Consider the following 26,741-nt stretch of genomic DNA (forward strand, 5'->3'; position numbering starts at 1 on the left):
GCCAGGGTCAGCTGCTGTCCTTGATGGGCTAGTTAGACAGCAGACAGAGCAGAAAATGGAATGTATTCAGTGTGGCCATATTGGAAACAGAAAAGAGGCTCCGAGGGACTCCCCTCCCAGCTCCATCTTCACAGTCCTGGCGTGAGGTTGGTGTGTACGCAGACGGTAAGAGGTGTTGCACAGCTAAACCGTCCTGCGCATGTGATCCTGCTCATCTTCTAGGCTCTCATCTCTGCTGCACTGTGATCTGACCAGATGTCAGAACCGTGTGAAATCTTCTGAGATATAAGTTCCTCCTCTTCAAGATACAAAAGAAGGCTGGACCAGATTTCAGCCTTTTCTTTCTCTCAGCTTGAGATTATTGGAGGAAGTTCCAGTTGTAGGGAGTGCGTCAACTATCTCAGTGGTACGGTAGTCAAAGGGAAGAGCCCCAGTATCTCTTTAGCATATCTTCATTCAGCCAGAGGGTCACCGGGAGCCAGGTCCATCTCTCCATAGCATTCACGTGTTCCCTGGCCCCTGCTTTCCCTCTCCTCCTTCGCCCTTGCCTCTCTCTCTACCCACAAAGGGGATATTAAGTGTTGTGGCCTCAGTAGGGAGCCTGTGTTGGGTCTCCTCCAAGCTCCACCAGATATTTCACATGATGCTCTGAGCTGTTAGCTTGGTACCCACTCCACACCTCCAGCCCCCTAAGCTCTAGACAGCCCAGTTCATCAGTTGACAAGGGAGAGGCTAGATGACCTGAGTGTTCCCCTCCTCTCCCCTGGCGTATGACTGCTGAGTGGTCACCAGAGCTCTGGTGCCAGGGGACACATTTTTCCAGTCATGCCCTCTGGCTCCAAGGAGCCAGTGCTTTTGTCAAGCGATTCTGGCATAACTGGGGGGGGCGGGGATTGGAAAGTTTGTCAACTAAATCTGCATTGATGGTTGTATCCCCCTCACTTCCAACACCGCCCTCACCCCAACTTCCCAGTTCGCCACTCTCTCTGCGTGGCTTCCCTCCTCTCGTGGCTCCATGGCAGCTGGTTCAGCCCCACACATCTGATTCTCTGACTCAAATGCTGAGCCAAAATATATCCCAGCTTCCAGATGTTTTGATATTCTCCCCGATAGGCTTGGGACAGATGTGGGAAGTGTGGAAGGTGTTTTTTGACTTCCGTGGGCACTACACACATAGACATAGATACAGGCAAAACACTCATACACATAAGAATAATAAAGTTTAAAAATCTGGCCTGCTGGTATAGCCCTGTGGCACTCCTCACCCACCCTGCATCTCCACCCTGGTAAGCTCCTCCCAGCTTCTCACTCTGTAGATGCAGTCAGCTTTTATTTTAATTTAAGATGTTTATTATTGTTTTTGTTGTTGCTCTGTGTGTGTGCGCGTGTGTATGTGTGTGTGTGTGTACAGGTCACACATATGCCTTGCCATGATTTGAAGTCAGAGGACAAGTTTTGCTGTTGAATCATGGACCTGGGGCTGGAAAGATGGCTCAGAGGTTAGGAGCACTGGCTGCTCTTCCAGGAGTCCAGAGTTCAATTCCCAGCAACCACATGGTGGCTCACAGCCATCTGTGGTGAGGTCTGGTGCCCTCTTCTGGCTTTCAGGCATACATGGCACACATGCAGACAGAATATTGTATTCATAATAAATAAATATTAAAAAAAAAAAAGAATCATGGACCTGAACATAATAAGGGTTTTATGTTGCTCTTGTTTTTTTTAAAAATATTTATTTTGTTTATTATGTATACAATATTCTGTCTGTGTGTATATGCCTGCTGGTCAGAAGAGAGCACCAGAACTCATTACAGATGGTTGTGAGCCACCATGTGGTTGCTGGGAATTGAACTCAGGACCTTTGGAAGAGTAGGCAATACTCTTAACCACTGAGCCATCTCTCCAGCCCTGTTGTTCTTGTTTTTAATGATTTTTTATCCTCCAGCAGTAAGTTTCCCTTCCTTCCTTCCTTCCTTCCTTCCTTCCTTCCTTCCTTCCTTCCTTCCTTCCTTCCTTTCTTTCTTTCTTTCTTTCTTTCTTTCTTTCGTATACAATATTCTGTCTGTGTGTATATATGCCTGCAGGCCAGAAGAGGGCACCAGACACCATTACAGATGGTTGTGAGTCACCATGTGGTTGCCGGGAATTGAACTCAGGACCTTTGGAAGAGCAGGCAATGCTCTTAACCTCTGAGCCATCTCTCCACCCCCGAGTTTCCATTTCTTGAAATGTAGATCCTTCCTCCTTTGTCTTTGTAGCATCTCCCTGTACCTGTCACAGAACAAGAAACAGAGGTGACTAAGGTACCCAGTCTTACCACGGCCAATCAATAATTAAATTAAATCCTTCTATAGAGGATCTGAGTTTGGTTTCCAGTGCCCATATCAGGTGGCTCACAACCATCTGTAACTTTGGCTCCAGGACGATCCAAAGCCTTGGCCTCCTTGAGTACCTGCACATACCACCACCCCCCCCACACACACTTTTTTTTGTTTGTTTGAGACAGGGTTACTTTTGGGAAGCCCTGGCTGTCCTGGAACTCACCCTGTAGACCAGGCTGGCCTCAAACACAGAGCCACCTGCCTCTGCCTCCCAAATGCTGGGATTAAAGGTGTGTGCTACCAGGCCTGGCTTGTGTGCGTGTGTTTCACAAACCCAGTCTATGTGCATATGAAACTGACATATGTATTTTTTTATAGGTAACTTTATGCTGCTCCCCAAATGGGACACAAAGTGGTCGTGTTTGACATTTCTGTCATCAGATCCTTGTGGGAAACTCGTGTCAAGAAACACAAAGCATGGCAGAAGAAGGAAGCTGAAAGGCTGGAGAAGAGCGCACTGGAGAAGTACATTTTGGTGCCTGTTATTCCAGCTGGGTGGGAGTGGGGATTCAGGCAGGCTGCTGGCTGGCGGGGAAGAGAGCTCTTCATGGGACTTCTCACTGTCATGGCCTCATTCCTCCGTAGACTCCATAGCCAGGTGCTGCTGCGCTCACTCCTTTAACAGCGACACCCGAAATCACAAGGAATTACGTAATGTCAGACGCTATACTAGACATAAAAACCCCTGTGCGTTCGCCGCGTAGAGGCCACTTGCTGTCCTTCACTGAACTCACTAGACCACCCCACACTCCCACTGAGCTACTTTCTTCATGCGGTTCAGCTTTCACCTGCTGTGCTGAATTCTAGGTGAGACCCATTGTTTTCCTCTACTTGAGCTGAAACAATGCCGTCCGCCTCCCAGAAATTTATGAAATGTGAGTTAAAGAGTTCTGGACAGAAAACCAAGTTGAGGGTCTGGAGAGATGGCTCCGCAGTTAAGACCACTTGCTGCTCCTGCAGAGAACCAGGGTTTGATTCACAACCACCTATAGTTCCAGCTCGAGCGTATGTAATGATGCCCTGAGGCTCCTGCGAGCACTGCATACACCCCACTAAGTTGCAAAGCTGGAAAGATGACTCAGCAATTAGAAGTGCTTGCCAAGTTCAGATCCCAGCACCCAAGTGGACTGGCTCATAACCTTCTGTAACCTAGCTATAGGGAATCCAAAGCCTTCATCCCTGGATACTCATTTACGAACATGGCATACATTCATGCGTGTACAGGTACAAATAAATAAATGCTAACACACACACACACAAAGCCACAAAACACATTAAGTTGAGGTAGTGCTTCAAAAAAACCCTCGATGGTAAATGTGAGCGTGCAATTTATCAACACCGTCCAGCGTAACAGAAGGGGGTAAACTCGGAAGGCTGTGTACTAGGGCTTCACACACATCTGGAATTTTATTCTCTGTGAAGAAACTTAAGCTAGAATTCTTGAGTGGTACCTTGCGGTTAAAGGCAAAACAGGGTTCTGATTGGCTAACTCATCTCAAAGGGGGTTCCGGACCCTACATCCAACCGGCAAATAATGAAGCATTTGTATTGGCTTTGTTTGTTTGTTTTTTGTTGTTCTTGTTCTTCTTCAAGACAGGGTTTCTCTGTATAGCTTTGGCTGGCCTTGAACTCATAGAAAGCCAACTGCTTCTGCCTCTTGAGTGCTGGGAATTAAAGGCTTTCGCCACCACTGCCTAGCTATTTGTGAAATTTAAGTTAGCAACCAAAGGTGTAAAGTGTGAATCAGTCAATCAATCAATTTATCTGTAATCTATTTTTTAAAAATAATTTATTATTTTATTTTGGTTTTTCGAGACAGGGTTTCTCTATGTAGCTTTGGAGCCTGTCCTGAAATTAGCTCTATAGACCAGGCTGGCCTCAAACTCAGAGATCCACCTACCTCTGCCTCCCCAGTGCTGAGATTGAAAGCATGTGCCACTACGGCCCGGCTTATTTTTGTATATTATGTACATTGTATTTTGCCTTCATGTGTATCTGTGTGAGGGGGTCAGATCTTGGAGTTACAGAGAAGTGTGAGCTGCCATGCAGGTGCTGGGAATTGAACCCAGGCCCTCTGGAAGAGCAGGCAGGACTGCTGAGCCATCTCTCCAGCCCCCTACAATCTATCTTCTTAAAAAGCTATTTAGTGCATGCGCTCCTGTGCAGTCCTGCCACTGCTCACACGTGGAGGTCAGAAGACAACTCACAAGAGTCAACTGTCTCTCACACGTGAGTTCCGGAGGGTCAGACTCATGCCGTTAGCCTTGGCAGCGAGTGTCTTCACTGCTGAGCCGTCTTACCAGTTCCTCTTGTTTTCAAATCAAAACAGGGTCTGAATAACCCAGGGTGGTCTTGAACTTCGTGTGTAACAAGAATGAGCTTGAATTTCTCTTTTTGTTTTATTTTGTTTTGCTTTCTAGATAGGATTTCTCTGTGTAACAGCTCTGGCTGTCCTGAAACTTGCTCTGTAGCCCAGGTTGGCCTCGAACTCACAGAGATCTGTCTGCCTCTGCCTCCTGAGTGTTGGGATTAAAGGCGTGTGCCACCACTGCCTGGATGAGCTGGAACTTCTAATTGTCCTACCCACACCTCCCCTTGCTAGTATTATGTGCTGTATTTGTATCTGTTTGTAAATTGTGATATAGGAAAGATACAGGTCTTAAGTGCTGTCTTCGCACTATGTTGCCTGGATCTGCCTTCTGATTTGATTTCAGAAGCAAGAAAAGCTGAGGCAGGGGGATGTCTCAGTAAAAAGAGGCCTTAACTGCTAGGTATATCTGTGGATCTGAGTTTGATCCCTGGGACCTGCATGATGGAGGAGAGAAATGATGTCCTCTGGTCCTCTGTGTTTCAGAGGCTGGCCTTGAACCCTGGTCCTGCTTCAGCCTCTCAAGGGCTGGACTACTGGCCTATGCCAGCATTGGAGCTTTTCTGGGTGCCTTTCCCCAGAACACTTCTTCCTGTGACTGAAACCTTTGTTTCAGCTGTGTTAATTATTTAAAGTGTTCCTGATCCCTCAGTTTAATACCATGGACAAAACCTTCACAATATCTAATGTGGCTTCTTGCCAGCAGAAAGTTGTACCGGAAGGCGATGTCTACAGAGCTGGGCAGCACAGCAAAGGTGTCTGAGTTCAAGGCCAGGCAGGGCTACAGGAGACTCTGCCTTAACAAACAAGGAGAAGATGACACTTGCAGATAGACCTGGGGAGCCAGTTACAGAAATGTGAGGGCCCAGAGTCAAAAGCTGGCATGACATCGTAATATAGTCTTAAACCGAATGTTTAGGTAATTTTGGTAGGAGGTTTATTTAGCCATGGATTCCATCTAACTCGGCTCATCTTTTTAGTTGTGGTCATTAGTGATTCACAGAAGGGTCTCAGTTTTCCCAGCATCCCTGGTGGCAAGAAAGAAAGGTCAGGATAGGCCCTAGATAGCCAACATTGGGAAACCAGGTTCCAGGGAAGTGGAGGAGGAGCCTGCTTATTTACCCTAGGAAATAACTGGTCTTCTGCTTCCCATCTTAGGATAAAGGAAGAATGGAACTTCGTGGCCGAGTGCAGGAGGAAGGGTGTGCCCCAGGCCCAGTACTGCAAGAATGGCTTCATAGACACCAACACAAGGCTCCTGGAAAAGATAGAGAGGAACTCAGTCACTAGGCAGAGTACACGGGTCAAGGACAGAGACAAACGGAGCGATCCATTTGTCTTTGAACTTTCAGGGACACAGTGGACGGTGAGTCGAGTGTCTGTCTGTCTGTAGAAAGTGGACACTCAGGGTTGTTTATGGCTGAGGTTGAGCCTTAGCTTTGACCAGATGACTGCTCTGGTCTGTAGAGGGATTTCCGGTGGGCCTGAAGGAACTGTGCCTTTACTCTGAGCTGGGTCCTCCAGTCCTTTTGTTGTTGTTTGAGATAGTTCAAGGCTGACCTTGAACTATCGCTGAGGCTGGCTTCAGTCTGACCTTCTGGATCTGCCTGGTCTCCTGAGTGCAGGGATTTCAGGCGTGCCCCGCACATCCAGTCTCAGAAATCAGCTTTTAGAAAGCCATTTGACCTGAAGCATTAGCTTATTTCGTTTGTATACATTAAAAAAAAATGTACTTTTTTTTTAAGTGCTGGGGATTGAGTTCTTGGCTTCATGTGTTAGGGTCCGAGAAAAGTCCCCCAAAAAGACCAATAACAACATGTATGCAATAACAAGAGAGCTTTATTGATTCCAACATTGGGGGGCAAAAGGGGAACCCCTAAAGAAGCTTACAAGCCCCTTTTAAGTGGATTTAGGGGAATTCCACAGAGGAGGGATTAATCTGTACTTGATTAGTGGAAGAAAGATTAGTCTGGGAGCTGATTGGTGAGAGCTGACTGATGGGAGACCTAGTGGCTAGGTACTTTCTGGTAGCAGGGCAGGGGAAGCTATCTTTAGCTTGCAGAAGTCTGGGGGTGTCTGCTGAGCTAGCAGAGGGGCTTTGGGGACCTGCTGAGCCAGCAGAAGGACCTGTGGTGGTGTTTGCTGGTGGTCACCCGTAAGTTGTGGTTTTCCTGAGACCAGCTTACTCACTCAGCTCAGCCCCGCTCTGTGAACTGAAACTGAGGTTTCTGTCAGGGCTCTGGTTTGCTGCCTCCCACTCCACCCTTTTCACATGCGTGTGAAGAGAGCCCTGGGCGGTGCTGATTTAGCTAAGTGAATATTCTGTGAGCTACAGTTCTCTCAGAATGAGAAGAGTCCACGCAGCCTCCTAGCTAGTTTTCTTTTGCATTTACGTCGTCGTTTTGATTGGTAGGTGCAGAGATGGTGCCTGCTTACGGAACACAGGTCATCAGGCTTGGTTGCAAACACTTGTACTCAGAGAGCCATCTTGCTGGATCAGAATGTGTGTGTGTGTGTGTGTGTGTGTACATGTGGAGGTCAGAGGACAACTTTGGGGAGTTCTCTCTTCCCTCAGGGCTCTAGGGATGGACTCTAGTTGTCAGGCTTGGTGGCAAGTACCTTTACTTGGTAAGCCATTCTACTGGCCTTCTACATTATTGTTGCTATTACTATTATTATTGTTGTTTTGTTTTGTTTTGAGACAGGGTCTCACTATGTAACCTTGTCCAGCCTGGAACTTGTTATGTAGGCCAGGCTGGCCTCACACTCAGAGATCTGCCTGCTTCTGCCCCCTGAGTGCTGGGATTAAAGATGTCACCGCCACTCCCAGCTCACTTTCATTTTTGAGACATAGTTTCTTTCTGAATTAGAAAGTCATCTCTTAAACAAAACAAACCTGTTTTGAAATTTTACTTTTTATTTTATGTGTATGAGTGTTCTGCTTGCATGTATGTCTATGTACCATACGTGTGTCTAGTGTCCATAGAGACCTGAAGGAGATGTCAGATCCTCTGGAACGAGACCCACTCTGTGGGTGCTGGGAACTGAACCTAGGTCTTCTGCAAAGGCAGTTAGTGCTTATTATAACAGCCGAACCGTCTGTCCATCCTACAAAGTCATCTTTTACTGCGGTGGCAGCCAGCAAGCCTACAGGTACTGCCTGATCCCACTGGAATTATAGGCACATGTAGAGATTTGAACTCACTCTTGCTTTCAGAGCAAATGCTATTGCCCACTGAGACATCACCCTGACCCTAATCTAGTCTTCTGGTGAAAGACCATTGGTATATCATCCTCCTGTGCTGTCAGCACAGTCCTGGCCACATATCTACATCATGGCGGTCTCTGGTATGTGTGTGGGTACAGTATGTGTGTGTGTGTGCACGCGTGTGACAAAGGTCAACCTTGGGTGTCTTCCTCAGTTGCTCTCCACTTTGTTTTTTAACCGCATTTCTCACTTTTATTTAGAACTTGCCCTGGGTCAGGTTGGCAAACCAGCGAGCCCCCCGGGATCCACCACCGTCTCTAGATTTCCAAGACAGGGATTGAAGATGTGAGCCACCGCTCCTGACACTAAAGAGCGTTCTGGGGAGCAAACTCAGGTCCCCAAGCTTGTGAGGCAAGCATTTTTCCAACGGAGCCATCTTCCCAGCCTCTGGCTTTCTTTCAAACAGACCTTGGTGATAATGCCCACTCTACCCATCTTACGGTCTCTTATGAAGAATACCTGAGTGCAGGGCGTTCTTGGGTTGGTAGTGGCCATGAGGCCAGTTACAAGCATAGAGTGACTGTTATGCCCTGACCCGCGAAGTCCCCCAAAAGCCAACAAGGAGACCAAGTCCCGTATGTAAAAGCAAAGAGCCTTTATTTTATGCAAGTTTGCAAACTCGGTCTCTCCTCATGTCCAATGTATTGGAATAAATGGAGAGCCCCGAGCTCAGTTAGAGTTGGGTTTTTATAGTAGTAAAGGCGGGAGTGAGGGGTTTCTGAGGTTCAAGATCCCTGACTGTCTGACATTTGTCTAGGGGTGTCCTGGTGAGTGTGTGCTGGCAGGTGCTCCTATCTACAAGGGTTGGAACATTAGGCATTTCCTTTGGATGGTCTGTTCTTGGGTGGTACTCGGGTAATTTCAGTTTGTGGTTCTTCCTGCAACCAGGTATTGCTTCAGGGTAAACTACTGAGACTCAAGCCTCCATTAAACTTATGGATGGCTGAGTCCTACTCTGGCAGGTGATAATGGTTGGAAGTAAAGAACTTCCTTTGGGTGGTCTGTTTCTATTTAGCTTATCATGGCTGGATCCTACAGCGGCCACTCTCTCCACAGTGTAGCATCACACATTGCTGATGGGAACATTATCTTCACCTTCATGGTGTCAGGGACCCTTGTCTCTCCCTTTAGTGCCAGGTACCTCTCGTATAGCACATTCTTGGTGGTTTGGATTTCTGCAGTGGGACAAATTGCTGCTCGGAAGTCCTAAGCATCTTTCCAAACCATCAGTTTTTATCCCAGCGCCGTTGAATTAGGGAGGCTGTGGTTGTCATTGTCATTATTACTGCAGAAGTCTAAGCCAGGGAGACAGCACAGCTGAAAGAAGGGGAGGTTGGGTTGGAATGGGCTCACTGTACACCGCTTGTCCCTGAGGCTCCTCCCTCTACTACAGACTCATAAACATAAAAACACAGGAGGGTTTGCTATGGAAAACACTAGTTATTTATCAAATATTTCTAAAAGCAACTACAGAGTAAGAGAAATAGAACATAAATGTCTAAAACAATCAGGTGTGCTCAGCTTGCACCCTGCAGGCCAAATGCACCCCGGGATAGATATAGATGCAGACCAACAGTACATAATCATGAGCTTATTTAAGATATGGGAACTTGTTTTCAGGTTTTTAAACTCCATCTGTGCAGTTCTCAAGCATGAACTTTGTAGATGTCAATGTCTGTCATGATGTCAATGAATGGAATATATAAGGCAGATCTTATGTTAGAAGATGCGTGCTGTTGATAAGTACTGTGAAACTGGTCATCTGTGTTCACTAGGATTTACATATATATATAAACGTATATATATATGTTAACTATACATATTATATATGAGATGTGTGTGTGTGCGCGCACCTATGCTTGTATGAGCTCGGAGGCCAGAATGTTGTGTGTTCTGCTCAATCACTCTTCCCTTTATTCTGATAACCATATACATTACATAGCTAGTATACTTAGTTATATTTGGAGACAGGCTCTCGATAAGTTGTTCAGGCTGATCTTGAACTTGTGGTACTTCTGCCTCACCCTCCCAAACAGTTGGACTTCCAGCAGGCCTGCACCACTAGGCCTGGGTAGAATTTGGTTTTATTATCTCCCCCCCCCGCTTTTTTTTTTAATTATTATTTTTTTTTTATTTTTGAGACAGGGTTTCTCTGTAGCTTTGGCGCCTGTCCTGGCACTAGCTCTTGTAGACCAGGCTGGCCTCGAACTCACAGAGATCCTCCTGCTTCTGCCTCCTAAGTGCTGGGATTAAAGGTGTCTGCTATCACCGCCCTTGATTTTATTATCACAAATCAGAAATGAGGTTGATCAGCTACTGTGAGTCACCACTGTCTTCTGCAGAAATGGCACCAATCTCTCACATGCCTTTTCTGTTTTGGCTAAATCCTTGGTCTGGTGAGGCTTTGTGAACATGAGGAACTGAGACTGCTGACCAACACCATTCCTTCTGTTTCAGGAGCTGCCGGATTCGCTGAGGGAGCAGACACACCTCAAAGAATGGCATATCCACAGCACCTTGATTCAGATCATTCCCACATACATCGAGCTGTTTCAAGCCATGAGAATTCTGGACTTGCCAAAAAACCAAATCACGTGTCTTCCAGCTGAAATTGGTAGGTTACTCGGCAGGAATTTCTGGTCCTTGTCTGTGGTGAGCAGCCAGCTGTAGGGCAGGTGTCGCAGTGCCAACACCCCATTTCTTTCTCCTACTCTCCTGGATGTTCCACAGCTGTTTCCCTGTTCCCAGAGCCACTGGCTCAGTGTTTGGGACATGAAATACCATGATCTGCTTGTTTGACTTGGCATTGATAGAAATTTCACAGTTGCTTAGAAACCTGAAGTCATGGGAATGGGTAACACTGTAAGAATTTTCTGAGCCAGTCAGTGGTGGCATATAACTTTAATGCCAGCACTTGGGAGGCAGAGGCAGGCAGATCTCTGCTAGTTCGAGGCTAGCCTGGTCTACAAAGCAGGTTCTAGGACCACCAGGACTACACAGAGAAACTCTGTCTCAGAAAACCAAAAAACAAAACCAAAAACAAGCAGAACAAACAAACAAACAAACAAACAAACAATTCCCTATGAGATTCCCATGTGCAGCCAGCATTGATGGGCTCCGACCAAGGGGTGAAGGGAGGAGAGCAGCAATCTTGGGAGGCCACTGTGTGAGCTGGGGCAATCACTCAGACAACCCCCTTTCCTATTTCCTTATCTGTAGCACGGTGGTCATCATGCGCTCGATTCACGTGGTTGTTGTGAGGCTGGTAGAATTATTTACTGTCTCATTCATGAAGTGGCAGGAGAGGTGAAGGTTGAGCAACTATCCTGAAAAAAGCAAACGGTCATTTTTGGTTTATTAATTTAAATTATGATAAAGTATTCGGTTTCTTAGGATGCCTATGATGTGATGTTTTTGGAGTATTAGTATATATATTTGTTATTGTACTAGTTTTTAGTTTGGAGCTGGTTGTATATATTTTCAAGCAAGAATCAGAACTAAGGGGCTGGAGAGATGACTAAGTAGCTAAGGGTGGCCGGGCGGTGGTGGCGCACGCCTTTAATCCCAGCACTTGGGAGGCAGAGGTAGGCGGATCTCTGTGAGTTCGAGACCAGCCTGGTCTACAAGAGCTAGTTCCAGGACAGGCTCCAAAGCCACAGAGAAACCCTATCTCGAAAAACCAAAAAAAAAAAAAAAAAAAAAAAAAAAAAGTAGCTAAGGGTGTTTACTGCTCTAGTATGGGACTCAGGTTTGATTCCCAGCACCCACATGGCAGCTCACAACTGCCTGCCACTCCAGTTCCAGGGAGGATCTGATGTCTTCTGACCACACAGGTCTCCTGCACGCATGTGGTAAACATACATACACATAAAATAAATATTAAGAAAGAATCAGAACTAAAATACAGTATTTTCAACCATTCTTGACAATTCCTGTTCCTTTGAATGTATTCACATCCCACTTGAGAAAGTTGCTTATAAATATCTGTTGGGAAACATGACACAGAGTTGAAAGAATGCATGTATAAAAGATGAAGGTGTCTGACATGCAGTCTGCAAGCTGTCGTCCCCTTTAGTCATTTACCATGCATCTAGAACTCTGTGCATAAGTTTGTATCTAGCTCATGCCCTGTGCAGTTTCTGCTCTCCTAGGAGCTGCTCTGATCTTCATAGTCAGGGCCAGTGAGTCAACTCATCATGGGGTTTGCACACTGGATATCTATGTTGTTGTTTCTTTTCACTCTTTGGGGGGTCCGCCTCCCAGTTCCCAAATAAACAACACACAGAGACTTGATATTACTTATAAATGTCTGACCTTAGCTTGGTTTGTTTCTAGTCAGCTTTTCTTAAATTATCCCATCTACCTTATGTCTCTGGGCTTTTTCCTTTTTCGATTTCTGTGTTTCTTTATTTCTTACACCGTGGTTGGTTGTGTAGCTGGGAGGCTGCCCCTGATGTCCTCCTCTCCTTCTCTTGTTCCTCCTTGATATTTTTCTCTTTCTATTTATTCTCTGCTTCCCAGCCCCGCCTATCCGTTTCTCCTACCTTGCTATCAGCTGTCCAGCTCTTTATCAGGTGTTTTAGACAGGCCAAGTAACACAGAGTTAAGCAAATGCAACATAAAAGAGTGTAACACATCTTTGCATCGTTAAACAAGTGTTCCACAGCATAAACAAATGTAACACATCTTACAATAATATTCCAGAGCATGTCTGGACGCAGAGGACAGATCCCCTGCACAGACCCTGCGGTGACTGAGTCAGAAATGTTCCCACAGCCTCTTGTATGTGAACACTTGGTCTCCTGTTGGTGGTGCTGTGGGGAGCAGTGGAACCTTTAGGAGGTGGAGCCTGGCTGGGGGAAGTGCATCAGTGGGGATGGGCTTTGAGGGTTTTACAGCCTTGTTCTACTTTCTCTGCTTCCTGCAGTGGATGGGTGTGTGGTCAGTCAGCTTCGTGCTTCTGTTTCCATGTCATGCCTTTTATGCCATTGTGGATGCTCTTTTTGGAACCATAAACCAAGATCATTTTTTTTCTCTTTCAATTTTTAAACATTTTATTTATGTATATTGGTGTTTTGCCTGTGTGTGTAACTACGCACCATGCGCATGCAGTGCCCAAAGAGGCCCAATGAGGGTGTCAGAGCCCCTGAAAATAGAGTTACAGTTTGTGATTAGCTGCCCTGGGCATGCTGGGAGTTGAATCTGGGTCCTCTGAAAGAGTTCTTAATCACTGAACAGTCTCTGCAGCCCCAAACTATCTTCTTTAAACTGCTTCTGGTCCTGATATTTTATTGAAGCAACAGGAAAGGAACTAACGGCGGGCTAACTGCAGTGTCACAGAGATGCTGAACCAACCAACAAAACCCACAAACAGCCACAGCGCCAACAGCGAGATGGTCTGACGAGAGACATTTAACAGAGAATGCTCAATGTGCAAACATAAAATTAGATCTTATGTCTGAATATCCTTTTTTCCTTTTCCTTTTCTCCCTTTGAATTGCTTTTTGAGACAGTGCACCTTGTGTAGAACTGTGTGACCTTTATGCTTCTGTGTTTCAAGTGCTGGATTGCGGGCACTCAATGCCATCTCTGGGGTCCCTGTCATTTCAGGGGAAAGTTTAACCCCTGAAATCCGTTTCATTTGTTTTGTTTTTGAGAAAGAGTCTCACTATGTAGATCTGGTTGGCCTGGAACTCACAGAGATCCGCCTTTCCTGCCTTCTGAGCACTGAGATTAAAGGCCTGTGCGTCTGACGAGCTTGTTTTTGTTCTTAAAAGGCTTTGAAGGACCTGCTCCATGGAGGTTAACTTTTTGTGTTGCTAGGTCGCTTGAAGAACCTGAGAGAACTCAATGTGAGTTTCAATCACCTGAAGAATGTTCCCCCGGAGCTGGGAGACTGTGAGAATCTAGAGAGACTGGACTGCTCTGGGAATCTGGACCTGACAGAGCTCCCCTTTGAAGTGAGATGCAAACACCTCTGCCCCATGACTCCCTGTTCTTTAACTTGTAACATGCCGTGTTCTATATTGTGAGGAACCTTTACTGACACCTCTAGTCTGCTTTCTTTCTTTTCTTTCTTTTTATAGTTACTAGATTGTTCTCAGGCTTTACCTGAAAATATAAGAGTTGCCAATCAACCTTGAAATAGGACAAAGCTATTATGAGAACTTGCATTATGCAGTTTCAAAGCTTACTAGAAAGTCACAGCATCAAATTAACATGAAGACATACATGCAGAAAATTGGGACAGAATTAAGATTTCAGAGAGAAATCTCTATAATATGTGCATATATTTACATATATATATATATAAAATTTTATTTTGAGATAGTTGTACTATGTAGTCTTGACTGACCTGAAACTTGCTCTGTATATGGGGTTGGCCTTGAACTCACAAAGATCTGCCAGTCTCTGCCTACTGAGTGCTGGGGTTAAATGTGTGAAGCACCATGCCCTATAACTATGTTATATTTACAATCAATTGATTTTTGAACAGAATCACCAAGAAAATTCAGTGGAAAAAGGACAATCAATTTAATAGAAGGTTTTGGGAAAATTAAAACCTTTGCCTAACTCCATACATATTATGACATAAATGAAGAATTTGAAAATCACCCTAGATGAAGGAAAGCAGATTTAAAAGAATGTTGCATGAAATTTCCAGGAAGAAAAATGTGTAGAGAAGGAAAGTAGATCCATGATTTTCTAGTGAAAAGATTGAGAGCACAGAATGACAGCCAGTAGGAAGAAGAAAATCTGAGCAGGGGCTATAGAAATCCCCTGCAATCGAGTCATGGTACACTGTACATCCATGATGTTTGTGCCATGCAAACTCTACCTTGTTGGAGTTTGGGGAATTAAAGAAAGGAGAACTTCTGGTTTCTTCATTGCCATCCCGTGTGCTACCAGAGGATCTCAGACTCACCCCTTTCCTGCGCCAGCCTCTGCTTGTCATGAACCCCCTGGTGTAGTCAGAAAGGGCCAGCCAGGGAGTACCCAGGGAGTATCCAGGGAGTACCTCTCAACATGCACGCTCTATCATATGTCTCTTTGTTTGTTCTCTTACAAAGCCAAGTGATATGACCCTGCTGTAGATTGCTGAGAGAGCAGACGTGAAGGGGCAAGCCCGAGAATAAACAAGACTTCTGAGACAAAGGGGAAGATACTGAAATCCCCTGGCGCACAGCTGTCCCTCTCCAGATACGTGCTCTGCGTATGTTCACTGTGGGTCAGATTTTGAGCATTACGACTGTCTCAGCCAGGGTTCCTACTGCTGTGGTAAACACCATGGCCACAGCAGCTCGAGGAGGAAAGGGTTGATTCGGCTCACACTTCCACATCCCATTCATCATCAATGGAAGCCAGGATAGCAACTAAAGCAAGGCAGGAACCTTGAGACAGGAGCTGATGCAGTACCATGGAGGGGTGCTGCTTATTGACTTGTTCCCCATGGCTTGCACAATCTGCTCTCTTATGGAACCCAGGACCACCAGCCAGGGATGTTACCACCCACAATAGGCTGAGCCCTCCCCTAGCAATCACTAAGAACATGTTTTACAGATGGGTCTTACGGAGGCATTTTCTCAGTTAAGGTTCCCTTCTTTCAGATAACTCTAACTTGTGCTGAGTTGACATAAAACCAGCAAGTGCAATGATACTTTGTCAGTGGACTTTTAAGGATTTTTTTCTCTTTTTAGGTAAATAGAAGTATTTTCAGTGTATTTTATGGATGTTTTGCTTTGCCACTGATAAATGTAACTAATGGGGGGTGCCGGGTGTGTTCAAGCTCCATGACTGTACACAGGCAGACATGGTGCTGGAGAAGGAGCTGAGAGTTCTACACCCAGATCTGCAGGCAGCAGGAAGAGAGAGTGAGTGGCTAGGCCTGGCTTGAGCTCCTGAAACCTCAAGCCCACCCCTTAGTGACACACTTCCTCCAACAAGGCCAGACCTACTCCAATAAGGTCAAACATCCTAGTCCTCTCAAATACCGCCTCTCCCTATGAGCCACTGGAGGCCATTTTCATTCTAAGTGCCATATAGTCTAAAGATACATTTGCTGCATTTATTGTGAAGAGAAAGATGAATGGTAATTTAGATTTGTTTTTGTTTTGTTTTTATTTTCTTTTTCTGCCCATCTGTTGGCACCTGGAGCAGAAGCCTAAGTCTGGATTACAGGCACCCAGCACATCTCTTTGATCATTCGCTGACGCGTGTGGCCTTCACAGTTTGGAATTCCAGACAAGGACATAATCAGAGTGTGTCCCCTTGGTAGACTGTATTAGATGACAGGAAGATGGGATTCATACTAAGCTAAACATGGGCATAAGCCCAGAGCTTTTTCCTTCTGCTGCTCACTACTGCCCTTTATTGGCCCAACTAGCCCTGTGTTTTGAGTAATTTGTAAATCTGTGCTTTAAATGTCTTTATTTGTTTTGTATATGTACGCACCTGCATGTAGGCAAATGAGGAAGTCAGAGCACAACTCTTGAGAGCTGTTTTTTTTTTTTTTTTCTCCTTAGTGTAGGTCCTGGGGATCGAACTCAGAACACCAGGTTTGGCTACAGATGCTCTTACCCACAGAGTCATCTTGGTGGCCCGATAATGTGCTTGGAGAGAGAGTATAATTTTACTCATGGATGCTCAAAAGAAGTCAGTAAAAAAAATTAGCTTCTTTCATGTTTCATAGTAGCTGTCAAACTTTCATAACCAATTCCAGATATGAAATGTTTGTTCAACTTTATTCAAAATTTATAGATTTGCACTGAAGCACAATATCTCCCCATGTATTTGACTTGACATGCTGCAAACAAGAACTGTGGATAGAAAACCACAACAAGAGAGCCCAACCCTGCTTAGCTACTGGGGCCAGACAAGATGAAGAGTACTTTATCATGTCATCTAACCCATCCAAATGTGGATTTCCTCGAGGCTTGTCAAAACTTGTTAGTGCTATCCTTGCCATACCCTAATTCGTATTTTGAATTTTCTAGCTGGGCATAGTGGCACACACCTCTAATCCTAGCAGAGGCAGGCTGATCTCTGTGAGTGCGAGGCCAACTGGTCTACATAAAGAGTTCCAGGACAGCCAGGGTTTTGTAGTGAGACCCTGTCTCAAAAAATAAACAAAAAAATAAACAAACCATGCAAAACAAAGCAATGGCAAAAACTTAAGCTCTCTGCCTCTGTGCCTGTGCCATTCCCCACCTGGGAGACCCAATTCCAATGTTCTCTTCTCCGTAAAATCTTTTTGGACCCCTGACCATTGCTCCCTCATACTGCTGGGTAAAATCACCCACAGTTAAGCTGGGTCTTCCAAAATAACTGAATCTATATAATCCCTCCCAGATTTACCCAGAGAAGTGTTCCCATGGTGATTCTCACTCCTGTCAAGTCAACAATCAGGATTAGCTGTCACAGAGGGTCATTCCAGTATTTTCTTATTCCTTTCTAGTTGAGTAATTTGAAGCAAGTGACGTTTGTAGATATCTCAGCAAACAAGTTCTCCAGTGTCCCGATCTGTGTCCTGCGGATGTGCCGCTTGCAATGGTTGGATATCAGCAACAATAATCTGAGTGACCTGCCGCAAGATATAGACAGGTAGCTACTTGCACCCTAAGGTGAGGTGTATGAACTCATTACTAACACTTTAAGACTGCTAACACTTTAGATATGCTAGCACATGAATAGCCTTTGAAATCAACTACTTTTCCAGAGTTGGGCTCTAGGAAATGGTAGAACAAGACAGTCTCCATACGCACTACACATCCATGCATGTATGCGCTCGAACACGTCTTCATTGTCTTGGTGAATTTGATTTGCTTCAGTTACTCATTGAGTTATCTGTTTATCTACTTATTTAATGTCAGATGTTCCCCCTTGTAGCCCTGGCTGCCCTGGAACTTACTATACAGACCAGGTTGACCTTGAACTCCCAGAGATCTGCCTGTTTTTGACTCCTAAGTGCTGGGATTAAAAGTACACAACATCACACTTGGATTTTTATTTTCTGAAAGCATTTTAAGAATTGAGTGTGCGTACTCGACAACAGAGTCCTGAGGATAACTGGAGGGAGATGCTTCTCTCCTTCCACCATGTGGGTCCAGGAGAGCGAACTCAGGATGTCAGGCTCGGTGGCAGGCACCCTTTCTTGTTGAGCTATCTCACTGTATCTTCCTTCTCTCCCTAACTTCGAGACAGAGTCTTGCAAAGTAGCCCAGGTTAGCCTCAAACTCAGGATCTTCCTGCTGCTACCTCCCAAGCACTAGATCCAGGTACATATGCCACCACAAACAGCTTAGAAGACATTTTTGTTTATTTTTATTTTATTTTTGAATTTTGAGATAGGGGTTTGCTCTGTAGCCTGGAAGGGCTCGGAACCCTCAATGCTCCTGACTCAACTTCCTGAGTGCAAAGATCACTGATGCAAGCCTCTTGACTAGGCTTTAGTCTTTTGTAGAATAACATTGCTAATTTTACTCCACAGGAATGGAAAAGAAAATTTATTATGTGTAGAGAAACATCACCCTGCTTAGAACAACATGGGGAAGGGAATTTTTATTACTTTTCATTTATTAATTTAAGGTGCATAATCTTTAAACAAAATTGGCATGTTAATAATGTTGTTAAATTATATCCAAGCAGCTGTTTCCTTTATAAAACGATTATTATGTGCTGGGGAGATGACTCGATGGGTGAAGTGTCTGCTGTGCGAGCTTGAGGACATGAGTTGGATCCCCGCAGTCCTGTAATAGCTGTGTGTGGCTGCTCCCAGCGGTGCTCGGGTGGGCAAAGACAGGGGGTCCCCAGAGCCTGTGGCAATCAAGCTAGCCAGCTGGTAATCACCAGGCTCAGTGAGAGACCCAATCTCAAAAGACAAGGCGGAGGAACTGGTGAGATGGCTCAGTGGTTAAGACTGAGTACTGCTCTCAGAGGATCCAAGTTTAGCTCCCAGAACCCACAGATGGCTCACAACTGCCTGGAACTCCAGTTCCAGGGGATCTGACTCAACGGGCCCTTGCACTCATATGTACATACTCACATACAGACACGCTGTGTAATTTAAAATAAAAAACAAACAGAAACAAAAAACAACAGAAAAGAGCACCGAACTGCTCTTGCAGATGTCCTGAGTTCAGTTCCCGCACTGGGAAGTTCCCGACTGCCCGTAACTCCAGCCCCAGAGCATCCAACACTCTGGCCTCTGTGGGCATCTGCACTCATGTACACAGACTTAAAAAAATAAAAATAGTTCTTAGAAAAGAAGGTGGAGAACAACCGTGGAAGACCCTTGGTGTTGACCTCTTACCTCTAGGTGCTTGTGTGCACATGTGAATGTGCACCTTCATGCATGTGTGTGCGCACACACAATGAAAATAAAATACATTTAAAATGGAACCTGTCCTTTAAAAAATAATTATTGCACTGAAACATGTAATGTGAGATAGATTGAATCAGTCCTTTATGCCACTGACATTACTAGGCTTTTTATGTTGGTCCTGGAGAGTGGGCTAATGGATGAAATACAACCTGTGGCCTCTTGGAGTCTATACTCTCTTTTTTGTTGGTTTGTTTTTTGAGACAGGGTTTTTTTGTGTATGTAGCCTTGGCTGTCCTGGAACTAGCTCTGTAGAACCAGGCTGGCCTCGAACTCACAGAGATCCTCCTGCCTCAGTTCCCAAATGCTGGCTACCCCCGCCCAGTGGCGTCTAAACTTTTATTTACATGGAAGTATGAATAAACTGTGACGATTCACAGGCTGCCTTGGCTTAGGCCTGAGTGTGACACTTCTCTACCCTTGGTCCCTGTGATGAATGAATGCCTTCCTGGGCGAACGAGGCCAAGTGAGACTTACTTGTGTTAGAATGACAAAGGAGTTTTTGAGATATTGGTGATATTACACAAGAATTTGTAAATGAATGAAAAAAATCTGAAGGAAGGGTCTCCAGATTAGAATAAAAATAAAACAATCTTAAAATATATTTTTTTGCATTTCCTTCTTGTTCCGTGGCTTTCCTCCTACTTTATGTTGAAAAAGAATCGTGAGGGGCTGGAGAGATGACTCAGCGCTTAAGAGCACCGGCTGCTCTTCCAGAGGAACTGAGTTCAATTCCCAGCAACCACACAGTGGCTCACAACCATCTGTAGTGAGCTCTGATGTCCTCTTCCGGGTGGGCAGGCATATGTGCAGTCAGAACACTATAAATAAAAAAAAAATAGCGAGAGAAGACTAAGTTGTATGAAAAGAAATGCCTTGCTCAAATCTGTTTGTTCTTACAGCAGCCCTGGGAAATGCAGGAGATACTTAGAGGAATCTGTTGATTTCTGAGTCCCATTGTGCCATTTTCTGTATTGTTACTAAATCCATGTTCAGTATGTGATTAAGTCAGTAAAGTAAAATCTTCATAGCTCTATGCATAATTTCAAAAGATGACAACTTTATCTAAATGTGAAGAGTAAGCTCATGGTTGCACACATGTTTTGGTGGTGATGAGCCAAGCAGGCTTGCTCATGGTTGAACCTACGTTTCGGTGGTGATGAGCCGAGCAGGCTTTCCCTGCGGGAGCAGTGCAGTTCCCTGCAGTTGTCTGTAGTTCACCGTGGAGTCTGTCCTGAGTTCTGGCTTCTCCACAGGCTGGAAGAGCTGCAGAGCTTCCTCTTGTATAAAAACAAGCTGACCTACCTTCCTCAGGCCATGCTCAACCTCAGAAAGCTCACCCTGCTGGTTGTCAGTGGGGATCACCTGGTGGAGCTCCCGACTGCCCTCTGCGATGCCTCCACACCTTTGAAGTGAGTATGTGGGGTAGGGAGGGCTCCGGGACAGCCCCCCTCAACACAGGCAAAAGCCAGTCGCCTCTGGCTCCAGACTGCTGTCTTAGGAGCCTGATCTTCCTGAGCATCCGCTCCTACTCCACTGTCTACAGGAACTCCAAGGGGTTTGTTCGTTTTTCACAGGCCTAAGTAGGACACGTCACTGGATTTCTGGAGTTGCAGAAACTGCTTGCCAATGGGCAGCATGGGGTGTGGACACAGCATAGGCCTCTCAGCTGTCTCTCAGCTGTCATGTCCCTGTTGCCTCGGAGAGGCCAGACACTGTTCAAGCAATCCTCTCTGTTCACCTCATCTTTCTGACTTCCCACAGTGAACTCTGAAACAAAGACAACCATCCACGCAAAGATGATACGGGCTCCAATCTGGGATGAAGTCTTGCTTACTCCCCAGAAAGCTAACAAAGCTAGGGACCGTGTCCTCCAGATCCTTTGCGTGTATCTTTATTTGTCACTACGAAGAGACCAAAACCAAAGCTCTTGGATGGTGTATTGTGCGCAAGATAAAGGGGAAACAGGGTTCTGATTGGCTGACTCATGTCTTTTAATTTCTATTAGACAGGGTCTCACGTGACTTGACTCAGCCATTAGTAGTCAGGACTGACCTTAAGTGTCTTCCACAGTTTACATGGTGCTTGGGCTCATGACCAGGGCTTTATGCAAGCTAAGGAGGCACTGTGAGGACCAAGCTGCATCCCCAGACCTTGATTACTGATTAAAGAAAAACAGTGATGGGCTGCGTGGGGCTCAGTGGTAGGTTGTAAAAAAGAAAGAATTAACAAATAGGTCAATTAAAGAAACTGCTGCTTCATATATATATTCCTTCCCCCCGCCCCCTCTCTCTTTTGAGACAGGGCCTCTCTCCATAGCCCTGGTGTCCTGGAACTCACCATGTAGACCAGGCTGGCCTCAGACTCACAGAGATATACCGGCCTCTACCTCTTATATTCTTAATTTTCAAAAAGAAGTATTTATTTTATGTGTGTAAATGTTTTGCTTGCCTGCCTGAGTGCATGCATATCTGGCACCCTCATTGATCAGAAGAAGGCATTGGATGCCCTGGAACTGGAGTTACAGACAGTTGTGAGCCAGCATGTGTGTGCTGGGAATTGAACCCTGGTCCTCTGGAAGAGCAGCCAGTGCTTTTGACTGCTGAGCTATCTCTCCAGCTCACTGAAGAGGAGTTTTGCAGTTGAATATTCTCAGTAAACGTGTTACTTTCCCCCACAGATTTGTAAGCCTTATGGACAATCCTATTGATAAGAGCCAACAATGTCAAGACAGCGATGAAATACTAGAAAGTGAACAGGACCGCCAGCATTTTGATAAAGAATTTATGAAAGCATATATTGAAGATCTTAAAGAACGAGGTGAGTTGGGAATATTTAAAACCATCTAAAGTGTATTTTGCAACCTCCACCTGTTCCTGAAATACATACATCATCAGTCAGAATGACAAAAAAAATTATTTGTGACTATTTGTGAACCAGTGGTGCATTTTTTTAGAACATGAGGGTTTTTTTTCCTCTCACCTTTATTAGTTCTTTGAGAATTTCATCCAATGCATTTTGATCATTCCACCCCTCTCTTCACTCCTGGGCCCAGCCACCTTCCCTGCCCAGTTTTGTTTGTCTTTCTCTGTTTTAAAAAACCCATCAAGTATAGTTGGTGTTGCCTGTAAACTGTGGACTGTGCGGCCTTCCACTCGAGCATGGGCGGCCCAGGAAGGGCTGCACCCTTAAAGAGAACTTGTTCACCCTTCCCAGTAGCTACCAGTTACCCCTTAGCTAGAGCTGGGCCTGCACGCCCACCTCCTGTATCCATGCTGGGGTTTTGTGTGGCTTCACCTTACACAGGTCTCCTACATGAACTGTGAGATTTTCCTTGCATACTGTGTGCTTGCTACACATGTCAACTGTATGACAGAACACAGAGGCTGAGAAACACACAACTAAAATGTGAAGGTTGTATTAATATATAACCTTTAAATTTTGAAAAATTACTATTATTGTGTATGTGTGTGTGCGCACCCGTGAGCGTGCATGTGCCCCTGATGTAGAGGGCAGGGCTCGTGTGCTTAGGTGTGCGTGTGTGAATGAGGAGGTCAGGAGACAACTTATGAAGTCCATTCTCTCCTTCTGTCTCCGTGTGTTCTAGGAATCAGGCTCAGACCACCTTGTTTGCATGGTTGAGGACCTTTATCCACTGAACCACCTTGCCTCCCAGTAAATGAGATTTCATTATTTTGATAAAATAGTATTCAAGTTAATAGAAAAATAAGACTCCATTTCAAAAGTTGATTAAAAAATTTGAAGGCATTAACTCATCCGAACCAAATACCTGTATAAACGTTGCAAACAAGGAGAACACAGTTGGCCATCCAGGAAATAGGCCTGCTCAGAGTTGGTTTTCCACGGCACGTTGTGTCCTGAGGAGTGCAGATAGTCAGATAACTCAAGAAGGCCTGGGAAGGGTTTTGTTCTTGGGTTCAAACCCAGGGTCTTGTGTATGATAGAAAAGTTCTCTACCATTGTGCTACCCCCTCAAATGGACCACTTCTTACAGTTGGTATTGGCCATCTGTAGATGCTGTTTGGCTGTGAGGAGAAAGACTGGATACTACATACTGGGAGGAACAAGGCTGAGTCTATTTAGTAAGAGCTTGGTTAGAAATAGCCCTGATCTCTTATAAACCATATCGTTTTCACCTGCTGTCTTCAGCCCCATGTACTTTACCAGCGATTTCATCAGCTTTTGTTATACGGTCATATAGTTTCCAGAGACTAGAGGGAGCTGCGCAAGGTGGTTGGAAAGATTATAAAAGAAAGAGACCGAGTGTTAATATCGCAGATCTAAACGCATCTAAACCTGGCCGCCCACTGCTGATACCTCGCATGTCCTAGTCAATCCTTGACGTATCGATGCAAGTCATGCGTTATGGTTATATTTCATAATAAGAATGGATTAATAAGGGACTGGAGATATGGGTCAGGGGTTAAGAGCACTAACTGCTCTTCCAGAGGACCTTGGTTCATTTCCCAGCACCCACATGGCAGCTCACAACTGTTCGTACCTCCAGTGCCAGGGACTCAGACACCTTCTGACCTCCAGGAACACAGGGAGTGTACATAGGACACAGACATACATACATGCTAACAAAACACACAAACACATAAAATAAATTGATTGATTAAGAAGAGGGAATGAATAGCTAAGTATATATTTTTCTTTATTGCAGAAGCCGTTCCCAGTTACACCACCAAAGTGTCATTTAGCCTTCAACTTTGATCTGGTCCACCTGAAGACCACAAAATCTTACTGCTCTGTGCTCTCCATCTTTGTCTACGCGTTACATCTTACAGGAATTGTGGCTTGTGCTGAAGGACAAAGTCCAGAAACTACCACCATCACTGTTAAGAAAAATAATTTTCAAATTTCAAATGGGAAAGACTGGTAAATTTGCATAATGTTAATATTAATAGATGGATTTGCATATCCTTGTTCTATATAATGCACATTTAATATTTTAGGAAATATATTTTTTTAAATATAGAGCAGCTAGGCAGTGGTGGCAATGGCCTTAAGCCCAGCACTTGGGAGGCAGAGGCAAACAGATCTCTGAGTTTGAGGCCAGCCTGGTCTACAGAGTGAGTTCCAGGACAGCCAAGGCTGTTACACAGAGAACCCTATCTCAAACAAAACAAAACAAAAACAGACAAACAAAAATACAGCATAAAGAACAAGTTTTGAAACTGGCTGCATTGTTTTCAGGAACCCAGGGCTGGAGGGTTGTGGACGAAAGGCTTCACCGCCGTGAAAGTGTTTCAGTGTACTATCTACTTCTGTTGAGAGTAACGCTCTTTGAGTTTAAACAAGTGCTATTTCCACATTTTAAAATAACTTTGGCAAGTACGTTTTAAATGGCATTTTATTTATGTATTTTATACATAAATACATAATACATAGTAATACATTGTATTTTATTTATGTATTTAATTGTATTTAACTCTCAGGAGAGACTGAAGGTATAATTTGGGTCTCGATGGTGGAAAGAAGGGCTGGCATATGTACTTCATTGGACCCTAGGTGCTCAGCTGGTGTGGGCCTGGGGAGGTCCAAATGTTGTGCTTGGGGAGCCCTCCTACCCTGACAGTTCCCCTGGTGGACCTGGGACATCAGAGCAGAGCAGAGGCAGTGCCCTCCGTGCTCATTCCTGGAGGGGCCCACACTGATGACCCCCTAGAAAGGCTTGCATGTGGGAACCGCGGGAGGGCTCTGCCTGCTGGAGTGCAGCTGTGGGCCAGGCAGGGAATGTTAGTTTGTGTGGCCAAGGGCTGGGCTCTCTGTTCTTGCTCTACTTGTGCCACGGGAAGAGCCGTATAAAGCTCCCCTTTTTCTACCAATGTCTTAGTCTAGGACGAACAGGAAGTGGCTGATCATCTTGAAGATGGGAGGGAAAATACACACGCATCTCTGTGTGTATGAGTGGATTCACCCGTGTAGTCCCCCACCCCGTGTTGTTAGATGCCGTACCGTCCAGGCATGGAATATGTGGAGTCTGATGACCCTCAAAAACTAAATTTTAAACGCAGTTTACTTAAATAGTCACTTGTGGCTATCAAACCGTACAACAAGGCCCAGCCTGCTGGATTGGGATGGAGGAGGTTATCTGTGATTTTAAAAATGGGAGGTGTGGTTTTTACTTTTTCTTACCTGAAGAACTGATTTGCTCTTAGAGTTATATAATTTAAAAAGGTTACCAAAAACACACAATTAATTAAAACAAACAAAAAACCCTAAAACATAGGGGTTGCTAGGGCTGGGAGCTGACTCAGCAGTTAAAGCTATGGCGACTCAAATCTAAGGACCAGAGAAACCCATGGAAATCTTAAGTGGGCGTGGTGACCCAGCTGTAATTCCAGTCTTGGGAAGGAGAAACAGGATGTGTGCAGAGCAATTGGCTAGCTAGCCAAACCCACTGGAAGCTCTTGTTTTGAATAGGAGCTCAGTAAATAAAATGGAAAGATGATAGAAGATGATTCAGACTCAGACCTTTCTGTGTGTGTGCATGTGCGCGTGGGTCCGTGTGCCCTACACACATGCGAAGCCATGTAACGCATGCATACAAACACTCACAGAAAGGGGAAAGGAGATTAAAATTGGTGTTATATGGAGCTGTGGGCTATGTTCCCGGCGCCCGGCCGCCTGCACGGCTAGCTTTACCCAAAATAATTACACGGAAACTGTATTCTTTTAAACCCTGCTTGGCCCATTAGTTTTAGCCTCTTATTGGCTAGCTCTTACATATTGATCTAACCCATTTCTAATATTCTGTGTAGCACCACGAGCTGGCTTACCAGGAAAGATCTTAACCTGCATCTGTCTGGAGTGGGAGAACCATGGCGACTGCCTGACTTGGCTTTTTTCTCCTAGCATTCTGTTCTGTCTACTCCGCCTACCTAATTTTCTGTCCTATTAAAGGGCCAAGGCAGTTTCTTTATTTAACCAATGAAATTAACACAAAACAAAAGACTCTCCCCCATCATTTCCCCTTTTTCTGTTGAAACAAAAAAGAAAGGCTTTCACTTTAACATAGTAAGATTACATATAACAAAACAGTTATCAAGCAAGAATTACAGTTACAATATTTATATCTATTTTGTCTTTTATCATAACTAAAGAAAACTATAACTAACCATTCTTCAACTCCATCAAAGACTCCAGAAGGATATAATATTACCTAAGCAAACAAGAAATAAGCAACTTCTAAACTCTAGAAATGACAGAGACATCTCGCTGCCTGAACAGTCACCCAAAGTTCTTTTGTACCGTTGGGGCATCCATCTTCAGCCTACAGGCCCATAGTATCCAGCAGACATTTTCATCAAGCAGGAAATT

At 44.9% G+C, this 26,741-nt stretch overlaps 1 protein-coding gene across 1 annotated transcript; it reads left to right on the top strand.

Annotated features, from left to right (window-relative positions):
• The first annotated feature begins 89 nt into the window (after nt 1–89).
• Nucleotides 90–25,335, top strand: Lrrc2 (leucine rich repeat containing 2). Its single transcript, XM_057767769.1, has 9 exons — nt 90–146; nt 2,700–2,846; nt 5,908–6,115; nt 10,475–10,631; nt 13,841–13,977; nt 17,472–17,617; nt 20,651–20,806; nt 22,075–22,214; nt 24,082–25,335. The coding sequence occupies exons 2-9, from the start codon at nt 2,722–2,724 to the stop codon at nt 24,129–24,131; spliced, it is 1,119 nt and encodes a 372-aa protein (XP_057623752.1). The 5' UTR covers nt 90–146; nt 2,700–2,721; the 3' UTR covers nt 24,132–25,335.
• The last annotated feature ends 1,406 nt before the right edge of the window (nt 25,336–26,741 follow it).

The sequence above is a fragment of the Chionomys nivalis genome, chromosome 4, assembly GCF_950005125.1.
Source record: "Chionomys nivalis chromosome 4, mChiNiv1.1, whole genome shotgun sequence".
In the NCBI taxonomy this organism is placed as follows: Eukaryota; Metazoa; Chordata; class Mammalia; order Rodentia; family Cricetidae; genus Chionomys; species Chionomys nivalis.